The sequence below is a fragment of the Pseudophryne corroboree genome, chromosome 1, assembly GCF_028390025.1.
Source record: "Pseudophryne corroboree isolate aPseCor3 chromosome 1, aPseCor3.hap2, whole genome shotgun sequence".
Classification (NCBI taxonomy): domain Eukaryota; kingdom Metazoa; phylum Chordata; class Amphibia; order Anura; family Myobatrachidae; genus Pseudophryne; species Pseudophryne corroboree.
The window spans coordinates 889,645,922-889,659,436 of NC_086444.1; the positions used below are offsets into that span (position 1 = coordinate 889,645,922).

The 13,515-nt window shown below is 41.1% G+C and overlaps 1 protein-coding gene across 28 annotated transcripts in view; it reads left to right on the forward strand.

Moving 5' to 3' along the window:
• ANK2 (ankyrin 2) overlaps positions 1-13,515 on the forward strand; it is a 939,290-nt gene that overhangs the window by 806,608 nt on the left and 119,167 nt on the right. For 27 of the 28 annotated variants that reach the window (XM_063920161.1, XM_063920164.1, XM_063920158.1 and 24 more), the window contains 4 exons: positions 1,731-1,829; positions 3,867-3,965; positions 8,067-8,139; positions 10,298-10,354. In XM_063920161.1, coding sequence (XP_063776231.1) covers positions 1,731-1,829; positions 3,867-3,965; positions 8,067-8,139; positions 10,298-10,354 — 328 coding nt within the window. The remainder of the gene's footprint in view (positions 1-1,730; positions 1,830-3,866; positions 3,966-8,066; positions 8,140-10,297; positions 10,355-13,515) is intronic. The other variant, XM_063920157.1, reaches the window with a different exon arrangement.

Below are 13,515 nucleotides of genomic sequence, written 5' to 3' on the forward strand. Positions count from 1 at the left end.
TATACAATTATGGACGGGCTGCCGAGTGCCGACACAGAGGTAGCCACAGCCGTGAACTACCGCACTGTACTGTGTCTGCTGCTAATATATAGACTGGTTGATAAAGAGATAGTATACTCGTAACTAGTATGTATGTATAAAGAAAGAAAAAAAAACCACGGTTAGGTGGTATATACAATTATGGACGGGCTGCCGAGTGCCGACACAGAGGTAGCCACAGCCGTGAACTACCGCACTGTACTGTGTCTGCTGCTAATATATAGACTGGTTGATAAAGAGATAGTATACTCGTAACTAGTATGTATGTATAAAGAAAGAAAAAAAAACCACGGTTAGGTGGTATATACAATTATGGACGGGCTGCCGAGTGCCGACACAGAGGTAGCCACAGCCGTGAACTACCGCACTGTACTGTGTCTGCTGCTAATATAGACTGGTTGATAAAGAGATAGTATACTACTAATATTATATATACTGGTGGTCAGGTCACTGGTCACTAGTCACACTGGCAGTGGCACTCCTGCAGCAAAAGTGTGCACTGTTTAATTTTAATATTATATTATGTACTCCTGGCTCCTGCTATAACCTATAACTGGCACTGCAGTAGTGCTCCCCAGTCTCCCCCACAATTATAAGCTGTGTGAGCTGAGCAGTCAGACAGATATATAATATATATAGATGATGCAGCACACTGGCCTGAGCCTGAGCAGTGCACACAGATATGGTATGTGACTGACTGAGTCACTGTGTGTATCGCTTTTTTCAGGCAGAGAACGGATATATTAAATAAACTGCACTGTGTGTCTGGTGGTCACTCACTATATAATATATTATGTACTCCTGGCTCCTGCTATAACCTATAACTGGCACTGCAGTAGTGCTCCCCAGTCTCCCCCACAATTATAAGCTGTGTGAGCTGAGCAGTCAGACAGATATATATAATATTATATATAGATAATAGATGATGCAGCACACTGGCCTGAGCCTGAGCAGTGCACACAGGCCTGAGCCTGAGCAGTGCACACAGATATGGTATGTGACTGAGTCACTGTGTGCTGTGTATCGCTTTTTTCAGGCAGAGAACGGATTATAAATAAAACTGGTGGTCACTATCAGCAAAACTCTGCACTGTACTGAGTACTCCTAATGCTCCCCAAAATTAGTAAATCAAGTGTCTCTCTAATCTATTCTAAACGGAGAGGACGCCAGCCACGTCCTCTCCCTATCAATCTCAATGCACGTGTGAAAATGGCGGCGACGCGCGGCTCCTTATATAGAATCCGAGTCTCGCGATAGAATCCGAGCCTCGCGAGAATCCGACAGCGTCATGATGACGTTCGGGCGCGCTCGGGTTAACCGAGCAAGGCGGGAAGATCCGAGTCGCTCGGACCCGTGAAAAAAAACATGAAGTTCTGGCGGGTTCGGATTCAGAGAAACCGAACCCGCTCATCTCTACTTGTAACATGTCAAAAGTAAATATAATGCTGGGACATGTTTTAAGGGTCTGGAAAATCTGTGTGCAGATTGTTGGATTTTAGCACACAGGGGTCACGCCATCTATATTTTAGTCAAATGATGACCCACATCCGCAACTGTGCCATAGTCATACTTTCTATAAACAGCTAGGTTAGCATACTGTAATAGTAAATGTACTTTATGTGCAAATTCACTTTTTGTTTGTAGTTGAAATGTTTTTTCCTAATTTTTTTTTGTATTTTCCCCACAAACAGAATGGCTATACACCTTTGCATCAAGCTGCTCAGCAAGGACATACCCACATTATAAATGTTCTACTCCAACATGGAGCCAAGCCAAATGCTACTACTGCGGTAAGTTCATTTTTTTTTAATTGTCACCTGATTATTTAAAGAAATGTGTTTCTAATTTCCTTTCAGTTTCTAGTAGGTTAGCACTGTTATTTACTATACTGTGCAATACTGTAGCTTACTGTATGTGTGATCTCATAGGGCCATATGTATCAAAGCTTGGAGAGAGATACAGTGGGGAGAGACAAAGTACCAACAAATATGCTTCTAGCTGTAATTTTTCAACGCAGCCTGTTAGCTGACATGAGCTGACTGGCTGGTACTTTGTCTCTCCAAGCTTTGATACAGATGTTACCTCTCTCATCCTTGCTGAGATCGGATTGCAGCAGCGACAATTCGCAACCTCTTGTGACTAGTCACAGGATGCGAACGCACAATGCATTCTTATGGAAGTGTGTGCGTACATCAGAAGCTTGCAGTGGGTTAGATAAAAATGTTGCGTACAGGGGCAAACACAGGGTTTCTAGAGGGAGGGTTTCCAAATGCAATCCACAATTTACTGCTCTGCGGAACATTGGAGCAAGAGCCTATACAGTTATACACATTACAGTATTAATAATTAACACTATATACTGTATGGTCTATCATACAAGCTGTAAAAAACATATTTAACTAATATAAATAACATAAGTGGTCAGCAAAAGGTTAAACATTCTCTGATAAAAAATACACAAACATAATAGAACCAGTGGGAGACAGAACTGCACTTTCTAAGCACAAGTTCTTCCACCTCATGGTAAGTCGCCTGTCTCTTCTTCCTGGTAGCTACTCTCTGGTCCAGTGCATTGATTGAGGGTACAGATCCACACACACAGAACGCTTGGCAGAAGAAGCTGTTACACTGGGCATGGGAAGCATCTCCACTCTGTCCCTTAAACTGCATGTTGTTGTGGCAACTCTAGTAATCGTATTCTATACTATTGCTATATGCTATTGTGGTCTTAATTTGAGCATTTGGCCAAGCAGAGGGGGGTTTCCGTTGCAACCTGAAAACCGGAACCACCCCTGCGTTTGCCTGTGTTGTACAAGCATCCTAACTGAGGTCATGGGACAGGAACTCGGTGTTGTTTTGTTAAATGTAACAGGTGAAATATGCAAAGTCCTTTCTGCAGGCAGACATAGGGAGTTAGAGCCTGTCAGTGTGTGGCACTGGGCAGGTAAGTCACCTGTACTTTTACATCAAGGAACAGAAAATGCTTTATTATCATTATTGCTTTTAGGAAATCTCCCTTTTATCATAAATGTTTTGATAAATTTGGAGTCACAGGGCAATTACAGAGCAACCACATCTGTGTTGTAAGTAAGGATGGTCATACAATGCATTGCTAGTGGCAGATCACAGTATCTGTATATTTTGTAGGGATCTACCATTTCATACTGGGAAGTATTGGGGTGTTGACTTTTTTATTTTATTTTTGCAAGTAGACTAAAGTCAGGTGTTTCTGAGTCAGTAATTTACTGACCTACAGTATACTTTCTGTTATTTTGTGGACGGTAGACTAAGACTTTCCTGTACGGAAATTACTTGTACTTCTCCTTAATGACTGTCAGATGTGTTTATGTAGCTTTATATTTCTTAAGGGAGGACTGAGTTCAGCTTCATTCAAATTCACTCTCCAGGACTATTGCAGAAGGTGACACTGATGCCGTATTTCAGAAACTAACGGCAAGATATTTAGAAGTATTCTGTCCTAGTCCATATAGTTCATGTAAATCATTGCAGTCTATTCTGCATTTGGAGACATCTTAAGTATCTAGCTTTTAAGGCAAATTTCTGCTGGTGCGTGACAGCCTTAAAGCAGACAGAACATTTTTATGCAGAGAAGCTGGCAGATGTCAGTGTGTTGTGTTGCTATGGGGATTAGAGCTGCACAGACAGACTTCTCAAGTGAACTACAGATTACTGTAGCGCTTTCTCCTGTGTTCGTCTCCATGTTTTGGATGGAAAGACTGGCTCTGTCACCGTGCTGTGTGTGATATCATTGGCTACCACTTATCATTCTCCCTTCCCCCCCCCCCCCATCCCATCTTCCCCTGCAGAATGGCAACACTGCTCTTGCCATTGCCAGACGCCTGGGATACATCTCTGTGGTGGATACACTGAAAGTTGTCACTGAGGAGATTATCACAACGACAACTGTGAGTACTACTTTATTTCCAGTTTTTATAAGAAATCCATTGTTGCATGTGCTAGACTGACGTTCATAGACAGTCGGTGACCTCATCTGTTCTTTCTAAGTGGGTGTTCGGTGGCCTCCAGCTTCTTTAGGCTTTTGTAGCCAACTTAATAGGATCTGGATAGATGACATGGAATTAAAACAACTATATGTACGTCTTGGAGAAACTTTGTTGCAAAAAGCAAGCTCGAAAGAGATTTCCACACTTTTGCCGATGTCATGATGCTTGTAATATAACTATATCCAAGTAACCATTTAATGGATGGTTTTTTTTTTCCTAACTCACTCTGGGATATTTGGATAAGCTTATGTAGGCATTTATTAAATAATTCATGTTTCCCATCTGCTGCATTTCCCGTTTATCCTATTAATATGGGTTAAATTCCTACAAATAGGAAACAGGCAGCCTGGCTTCATCTGCTGCAGCAGCGAGAGTACATTAGAACGACTCCACTAATCTAATTTTCTGCTAATAATCAGCAATGAACACATTTATTCATATCGTTGTTGCAATCAGTATTTCTTAGCTAATAATCTGTTTTTGCAGTTGATTTGGATTGCCTGTGCAACATAAAACAGCCCAGTTACTGGACTGGTCACGTGTGCACAAAAACTTCATACACCACCATTAGAAGAAACCACCCATACTGTTTTAACTGTGAAATATTTCAGCTGTTGTTAATTTAAATCAGCCGCTCACTGCCTGTGCGTCATGTGCGTTGTAGTATTACACTGGCTGGAATGCTGCTAGTTACCTATCGCTCTGCTAAATGGACTGTTGTATTTGAAGGCTGGTAGTTAAAATAATCTCTCCCGTAGAACTATATTCAAAAGAAATAGAGCACTGCTGACAAACAGAATATTAGTACTTTACGCGTTCTATAATGTTGCAGATTATGGTTTTTATGTTACTAATTAAATTGGCAGATTGCCACTTTTCACTACATTTTAGAAAACCTTGGCACAGCCGCTGCATAATTATATGGCTGTCAATAGCTTAGTTTTGCTCCTTTACATAAAAGACTTACAGTAAATCAAGAGCCAAGCTAACTTTTCTTCCCAAGTTTAAAATATTTCTGATTGGCCTGCATGCATGCTTGGCCTCCGTACAAGCCGTAAAGCGAGGCTCTTGCCTAATCAGTACTATATGCATAAATCCAAGTCCCTACCTCCCCCTCCTTTTTGCACCAACTTCAGCGCTGCCCACCTGCCGGCTGTTATATTCGTACTATCTTTGTCTATGAAAATCTGTCACAGTTTTGCTGAAAAGAGACAAACACATTTTAACTCACCAATAGCTTGAGACACCAAAGTTGATTTTGTAACAGTTTATAAATGTTCATATATATATATATATATATATATATATATATATTTATTGTAACTGGCAATGTATAACCTACAGTTTGCGTACATTTAATGTCTAAGCTTTAATGTAAGCTTTTTTTTAGGTCTGCTATTAATACCTCTTTAACACTGAGCATGGACCTGGGAAAAACCAAGGTTGTGTGTTGGTGTAAATAGGTCTGCCTGGGTCATGACCAGGGGTTTTCCCGAGCCTGAGCTGGATATGCTGCGGGCTGAAAGGGTGTTTCTGGGTTAATTTACCTGGGTGGTTATGTTAAGAGCTCAATGAACTCCTTTTAGTACCCCTTTCACACCGAGGCATGGACTCGGGAAAAACCTTGGACATGACCAGGGTCGCGGACCCAGGTCAACACTAGTCACATAACCTAGGTTGACCCAGTTCACACTGACACATGACCTGGGTTTTTCCTGGGTCATTGCCTCAGTGGGAAAGGGGGTCTCAACACTGTTTGAAACCTTGTTCATTATCCTGGATCCACTTGAGTATCTTTGATGGGTGCAGTGTGTGCAGTGCACACGGGCCCCTGGGCACAGGGGGTCCTCACACGACACACTCTGCACCCATTTCTTTGATACTTACCTCTCCAGAGTTCAGCGTCGGCAGCCATAAGGCTGTAAAATCACTGCAGAAATGGCCACCGCCACCATTTTCCCAGTGTTTTCAACTTGCACAGTAAGGAATTCACCAGGAAAATGGCTGCCATGCAGTAAACTCTGTCAAGAAACTGCACACGGGCCTCCTCCTCTCATGATATGCCCCTGCCTGGATCGGACCCAGGATTTCTGGGTGAAAGGGGCATCAGAGTACTGAAGAGATGTGAACAGAAATAATCATTTCCATATTGATGCAGCATGTGATGAATATTTTCTTATCTGTTCATGTTAGTTTTACTGTTGTGGTCTCCAGCATAATTGTTGTGCTCGTAACGGTCCCTACAGTATGTGCTCATTCAACCTACTGTATAATTCAAATCTATTTAAAAGAACAAAGTAAATATGGCTTCTGTAACTATACACTCATTTAATAGTAAACACATTACTAGAGACATAAAAAGTGTATATAAAAAGAAAAAGTAATAATGACAACAATTAGTTTGAACCTTGCGTCAACATCAGCCCGATATAATCAGCTTTGTGTAGTTGAAATAGGCGCATTTTCTGTAATTTACTGCAATGGGGATGTGGGAGGGGGATGCCAGTCAGAGGTTAGAACCACTGCTTTACTGTAATGTCATGCTCCTATTTTTTCATGTGCGTCTAGTTTTATAGAAAAGCACATAGATTTGCATCCCAAGGTGGCAGCATATGTGGAATTGGGAAAGCTTGCACCTAATGATGAAAGTAGGTTCAAAAATTATCATTCATTGTGCGGGGAAGGAATATGGGCCTAATTCAGATCTGATCGCAGCAGCATATTTATTTGCTAATGGGTAAAACCATGTGCACTGCAGGGGGGGCAGATATAACATGTGCAGAGAGAGTTAAATTTGGGTTTGGTATGTTCAAACTGAAATCTAAATTGTAGTGTAAAAATAAAGCAGGCAGTATGTACCCTGCACAGAAACAAAATAACCCACCCAACTCTAGCTCTCTCTGCACGTTATATCTGCCACCCCTGCAGTGCATATGGTTTTGCCCATTAGCTAACAAATTTGCTGCTACAATCAGGTCTGAATTAGGCCCTTTGTTAGATTAGTAGTAGATTAGTAGATTAGATTAGTAGTAGCGATTACACGTACACAGAGATGTTCCGTGTGTTATGGGAGGGCACACAGCATTTTACTCCCTGCAAATGAATCACACTGCACACCCACCCAGGTCCCGGAGATTGAGTTCTCATATATACATATGGAATGTACTTCTGCAGGAAAATGCTAGCAAGATGTGCTTCCACCAATGCAATAATAAAACCTTTAAAAAAAGTTGTAATGAAGACAGCCCCAAATGTTCCTCACCCGTAAATGAGGCCTAACTCAATAGTAGTATTATACTGAGTAGTATTTAAAGAGAAATACAGAGAAGTGTAACTGTATAAAGGGGTGGACCTGAAAGTGCAGGAGGCTGGAGTTTTTATGTTTGAGCCCAGCGCATTTACTGGATCATCTGATAACTCTCAAAGCTATATCATAAAGGAGCACTCCCAGCCTGCAGAAATTTGAGTTTGTATATAAAATTTTATTGTGGTTTTTGCAAGGTATCAGTGGAAATAATAAAAAAAACTTCATAGATTACAGAAAATATTGGTCAAACAAACAAACAAACAAACAAACAAACAAAAACAACAAACAAACAAACAAACAAACAAACAGAAAAGGAATGCAGAAAAATCTAGAAACAGCTTGTGTTACAGTTGCTGGATGATGTGCATGCCATGAGTTCAGACAAACAGTAGAACAGGGACATGAGAATTGCTTCCTACTTTACCACCTTACTACTGTACATGTAACATCTACATTTCTTAGCAACATGTTACTGCCTCTACTATCATATTATGTAGAGGAAGGAGCAAATAAATGATGAGTGTACCTAGATAGCAACATCCTGTATGATCAGTGCTGGATTAGTTTCCTCCTGATTATTTGTCCTAATGCATTAATGCGATGATTCACCCTGCTATGAGATGCTGTCGAATCATATTGTATTATACAGAAATGCATCTTCTTGCCATTTGCTGATGTTGGCCTTGTTTGTGCAGACTGTGACAGAGAAGCACAAGCTGAATGTGCCAGAGACAATGACTGAGGTACTGGACGTGTCAGATGAAGAAGGTGGGTTCTGTTACATATTTATGATTAAAACACAGCACAACAATTATTTTGTCATAGTTCTGCAATCTGTAATGTAACCACGATCAGCCAACAGATGTAAAATGTATAGTTTAGGGTCAGACGGATAACATTTGACCTTAAAAAGTATTGCTAATATCTGCTGCTCACTGAGCTGTGCTCCTGGGATTCAGCTAGTATATCCGCAGGGCCAGGTAGGGAGACTATGTGGTGTGATGACTGATGACACTAGGTAATGCTATATGATGCTGGATGAGTGAGTAGGTCTTACAGTGTAAATGCTCAATGTTATGAATATGGGTGTTGTGCTCACAGATATAGAATACATATTCTTTTCTTAGACTGTGGATGAGCTGGAAGGTGTCATTGCTCTTCTTTCATCCTTGGGTCTTTGTTTCTTGTTGTCGCTCTGCAGTTACATGTAAAATGTGCATGAACCTTATCTAAGTCTGCAGAATTCAACTGAGAGCCGACGCATTGGTGTAGGCCTTGGTCTACCACACAGAAAGTCTTTTCAGTTATTTTTCTGAATATTCATATTGTTTTGTTGGATTTATTTTCACTCGTAGCTTTTTTATGCTGAAATTGTACTACATTGAAGAAGCTTCAAATGATAGCAAAAGGGTACAAGAGAAAGATAGATTGGTAGATTTTTTGGCGGCATATTATCAGATCAGTCATCTCTTATTTTACTGCAATGTAGGCTTTACTTTACTGTGCATTTATCACTAAAGTAAGTAACTAAAACAGGGCTGAATATTCAATGTTTCAACTTACTGATATTGAATATTACTGTATGTGATTCTTCCAGTCCGAACAAGAGGTCTGTAAATAAGACAGCTCCCAGACAATATTACACTACCCCAAGGAGTCACATTATGACACAGCCGCCACATATAGTATATGCTTTGCTACTGTCACTTTTTTTAGTCTTGTTATAAATAGTTCAAGTCTTAGCTAGCCTAAAGCATACCAACTATCAGTAGATCAAACCAATATGTGGTAAGGGTCTCCTCTCAGCCATTTCATATGGCTAAGGTTAATAAATTGTGCTTTGATCTCTAATGAAGTCACACCCACAATCCCACTATAAGTATTGAAATCATTGGCCTTTTAATACATTAAGACCAATTCTAGCACGTTGGCTATGTGATATAGAGAGCCACAATGTGCATGGGAGAGGTTGTGTTGTGTTCATTACTAGCCAATGTAAAAGAAATTGTGTGATCCACAAATACGGAGCATTGTTCATTATAATACTGCATGAGTGTTCAGGAGTATGTCGTATCGAGAAACCTGGAGATCACATCTGTTTCCTATTCTAAACAAACTATTAGCAGCTCCTAATAAATATTGGAGCATAAGGCATAACACATAATGGGGCAGATGTATTAACCTGGAGAAGGCATAAGGAAGTGATAAACCAGTGATAAGTGCAAGGTGATAAACGCACCAGCCAGTCAGCTCCTAACTGTCAATTTGCATATTGAAGCTGATTGGCTGTTGCACTTATCACTGGTTTATCACTTCCTTATGCCTTCTCCAGGTTAATACATCTGCCCCTCTATTACCTCATCTTCCAATAAGAATGCAGCATATGAATACATATATTGTTTGCTTGCTAATAGATATCCCTCCTATGCCTTGTATTACCACTGTCATTTTGGATAGGTGGCAGAGTTGTGGGTCTTTTTTCCCCATATTTTCCTGCACCTCCATCCAGCAGGTTTTCCCAGTAAGCAGACAGTGTTCCCTTGTGTATGCTCTCTGGTGTCCTCCAGTCCAGCTCTCAGTCCATGAGAAGGGCAACAGAGTCATTCTGGAGCTGTTGTGTGGAAATTAGGGAGGAGAATAGAGCTTTCAATCTCAGGAAGACGCTTGAGACCACTTCTCAAACGTGTTCTTTCATACAGTATATGCATTTTTTAATGCTTGCCAACTTGCTATGCTCCTTTATTTTGATATTGACTGGTGTACAACATTAATCTTTTACTTGGTTATTGATGCTTTCACATTTGCTAAGCAACATTGGACACATGTCTGCGTATGTAGAGAAGGTCCTTTAGCATTCCCAGTAGTCTTATATTAACTATATAAATCTTCTTTACCCCTTTCACACACTGAAATGTGCTTTGCACAGCATATAAATTATTTGCTGATGAGCTCTTGTCCGATGAAGAACTTCTAGGAATGCAAGGTATTGCTAAGCAAAGTATTGGAGACCGGTGTGTGTTTTGGTGTGAGCTTGATGTACATCGATTGGATATACTGTTGCATTTCCTAATATTAAATTGGAAACATAACCTGTTAGGTGTGTGAAACTAACTTATAATATTGTACTGTATGTTTATGTACTGAGGCTTTGAAGATTGTAGTTTTTATTGTGGTCAAGCATGTTTTAAAATAAGCCCTGTCTTCTAATTTCTTAAGCTTTTTTTCCCACTTACCTAAGACTTAATTATTAATTGCATTTACCTAATTGCTGTAAGATTAGTAAATTTAGTGCATATATGGATTATTTCTTGTCATTTTACTATGTGATAGAAATACATAGTAAAATAAGTGTGCGCTAGCGAAAGTTTTCTTTACATGCACATACTGTAAGTGTGATGTCACAAGGTTATAAAACAGGGATCATTTAGTGATGAAAGAAATGAAACAATTGTAACTGAGTACGACTTTCTTTTTATTTTTTTCTTTGCAAACATTTCTTTATATAGTGCCCACTTTTGCTGTAGAGCTTCATATATGGTTACAAATACTGTAATAAAACAATATTATGTAGTAACAGAAAGACAAATATATAATATATATAATATACATTCTGTATATTATATATTTGTCTTTCTGTTACTACCTATTTATTTATTATCCAAACACTAACAACTTCACAAAGACAATGATGGAGAGGGACAGACAGAAATTTTTATTAGTTGCAAACTACTAACAATTTTCAATCCTTTGTAACAGCCTTCTTAGAACATCTAGTACTTTGGCCCTCATTCCGAGTTGATGGCTCGCTAGCTACTTTTTACAGCCGTGCAAATGCATAGTCGCTGCCCACGGGGGGAGTGTATTTTCGCTTTGCAAGTGTGCGAACGCTTGTGCAGCCGAGCGGGACGGAAAAGTTTTTTGCAGTTTCTGAGTAGCTCTGTACTTACTCAGCCCTTGCGATCACTTCAGTCTTTTTGGTCCCGGAATTGACGTCAGACACCTGCCCTGCAAACGGTTGGATATGCCTGCGTTTTTCCAAACACTCCCTGAGAACGGTCAGTTGCCACCCATAAACGCCTTCTTCCTGTCAATCTCCTTGCGATCGGCTGTGCGAATGGATTCTTCATTAAATCCATCGCCCGCTTTGTACCCGTAAGACACACGTGCGCATTGCAGTGCATACGCATGTGCAGTAGTAACCTGTTTGCTGCGCTGCGAAAAACGGCAGCAAGCGATCAACTCGGAATGACCCCCTTAGTGCCCTGGAGATAAACTAGAAAATCTGCTTATGTCCCAATTTATCAAGTAAGATCATATCCCCGGCGTTACTGGTTAGGAGCAGTGAGGGGAGTCTCATGGCTTTGCCATCTAGTCAACAGTACCTGTGCGTATGCATGATCCAGCTTTGTCTCCCCCCCCCCCAAAAAAAAAGGGAAACATGAATTTTATTTAGCTACAGATCATAAGATGGATTTAGTGATAGTACGGCAAGGGTCGGTATCTGCTTTATATATTGCTGTAAGAGAAGTCTGGTACTAGTGAGTTGATTTACTTTTTTTTTCTTGTAGATTTTATACATGCTCTACAGCACTAAGAGTTATAATAAGAACATCAACACAGATTATGCTGATATTGAGTAATGCGTAGAACATTGTTTCCACATTTTATTTACCTGGCATCTTGGACAGGGCTGGCTTTTCTCACTGCTGTTAATAGCTTGTTTTCCACAACCCAACCGAGCTGCCTTTATGATAAAATTCTGGCAAAATAATAATAATAATAATAATAATAATAATTTTATATATATAGCGCTCTTTCTCCAACAGGACTCAAGGCGCTTAGCTAGGGGACAGTCTCTAGACTGCAGGATATATTGAGGAATTCCTCTCACATGTGCTGTTGCATCATATTTTCATATAGTCAGCATGTTATCTTCTGTCAGAAAATAGTTCTGGGTCCCCAAAGGAACTTTTGGGGCCTTTTATGGTTACTAAGGCAGTCATACGGCAGGCTCTCTGTATTTAGTAACTTGGTATGGATGATCACTCATGTCATATTTTAAATGAGCTCAAGTAGGTCCTAAAACAGTCCTGTGTTCAGATAAAAATGAGCCTGGTTATTTTATATTGACTTGCATTAGTAGTACAATATGTGTCCTATATGTGAGCAGTTGTTTTACGTGAAGATTTAATAATAATAATAATAATAATAAAAAATTATTTGCAATACAGATAGTTTCCCTAAGTGCAGTGATATACAAAATAAAAGTGGAGACATTCATTATACAGTTTTATATACACTATTAAAGTTATGAGTATCTTAAATAAATCTCTATTAAAGTCATTCATTTTACTATTGTTGACTGACCTAAAAATATTGTTGTATTAATTCTCCAAGTGTAATCTCCTATATATTTGCCTACATCTGTGACTCTGTGCCTGCCAGTAACGCTGGGCGGAGTCACAGATCTGGGCGGAGTCACAGATCGAGGAGAGGATGCCGGGCAGAATCAGGAGATAGCTGCGCTGGATGCAGGACAGGTAATTCCCCGTCCCGGCACGCTCCTCCTGGCTCCTGCACACGGCGGGTACTGGGGTGGGGGGCAGGGGCGTCGGAATGGGGGGGGGGGCAAGGGGGCAACTCGCTCCCCCCAAATCATGAGAGAGGCGCCATTCACCTGGACCCACAACCTGTGCCGAAGCTTCAGCGCTGCCTGCGCTGTATTAGCACTGCAGCGGTGAAGCTGCCTTCCCCGCGTGCTCTGGCCGGCACGACGCGTACGCGGGCTTTGCAAGCCGCGTAGAGCGCCGGTCAGTGGAGGGAACCGCTGCTCAGTGAGTGAGTCACCTTCACTCACTGTACAGCGCGCCGGCGCCCGCCCGCCAGATCCCGGCGGCTCAACCGTGATGTGCCTCCTCTGCCCAGCCCTCTTCTCCTGCCTGCCTGCCTGTATGTCTGGCCACATGCCGCGGCTCCCAGTCCCCCTCTGCCCGGCCCTCCACTCCCGTGGCTCACACTGACTAGACACAGGTTAGAAGGGTCTGGGGGAAGGGAACATGAGATGACCTGCTGTGGGACACAAATTCAAAGAGCTGCAGGAGGGACAGGGAGCTGGGACCATGCCAGAGAAGATCTCTCTCCCCT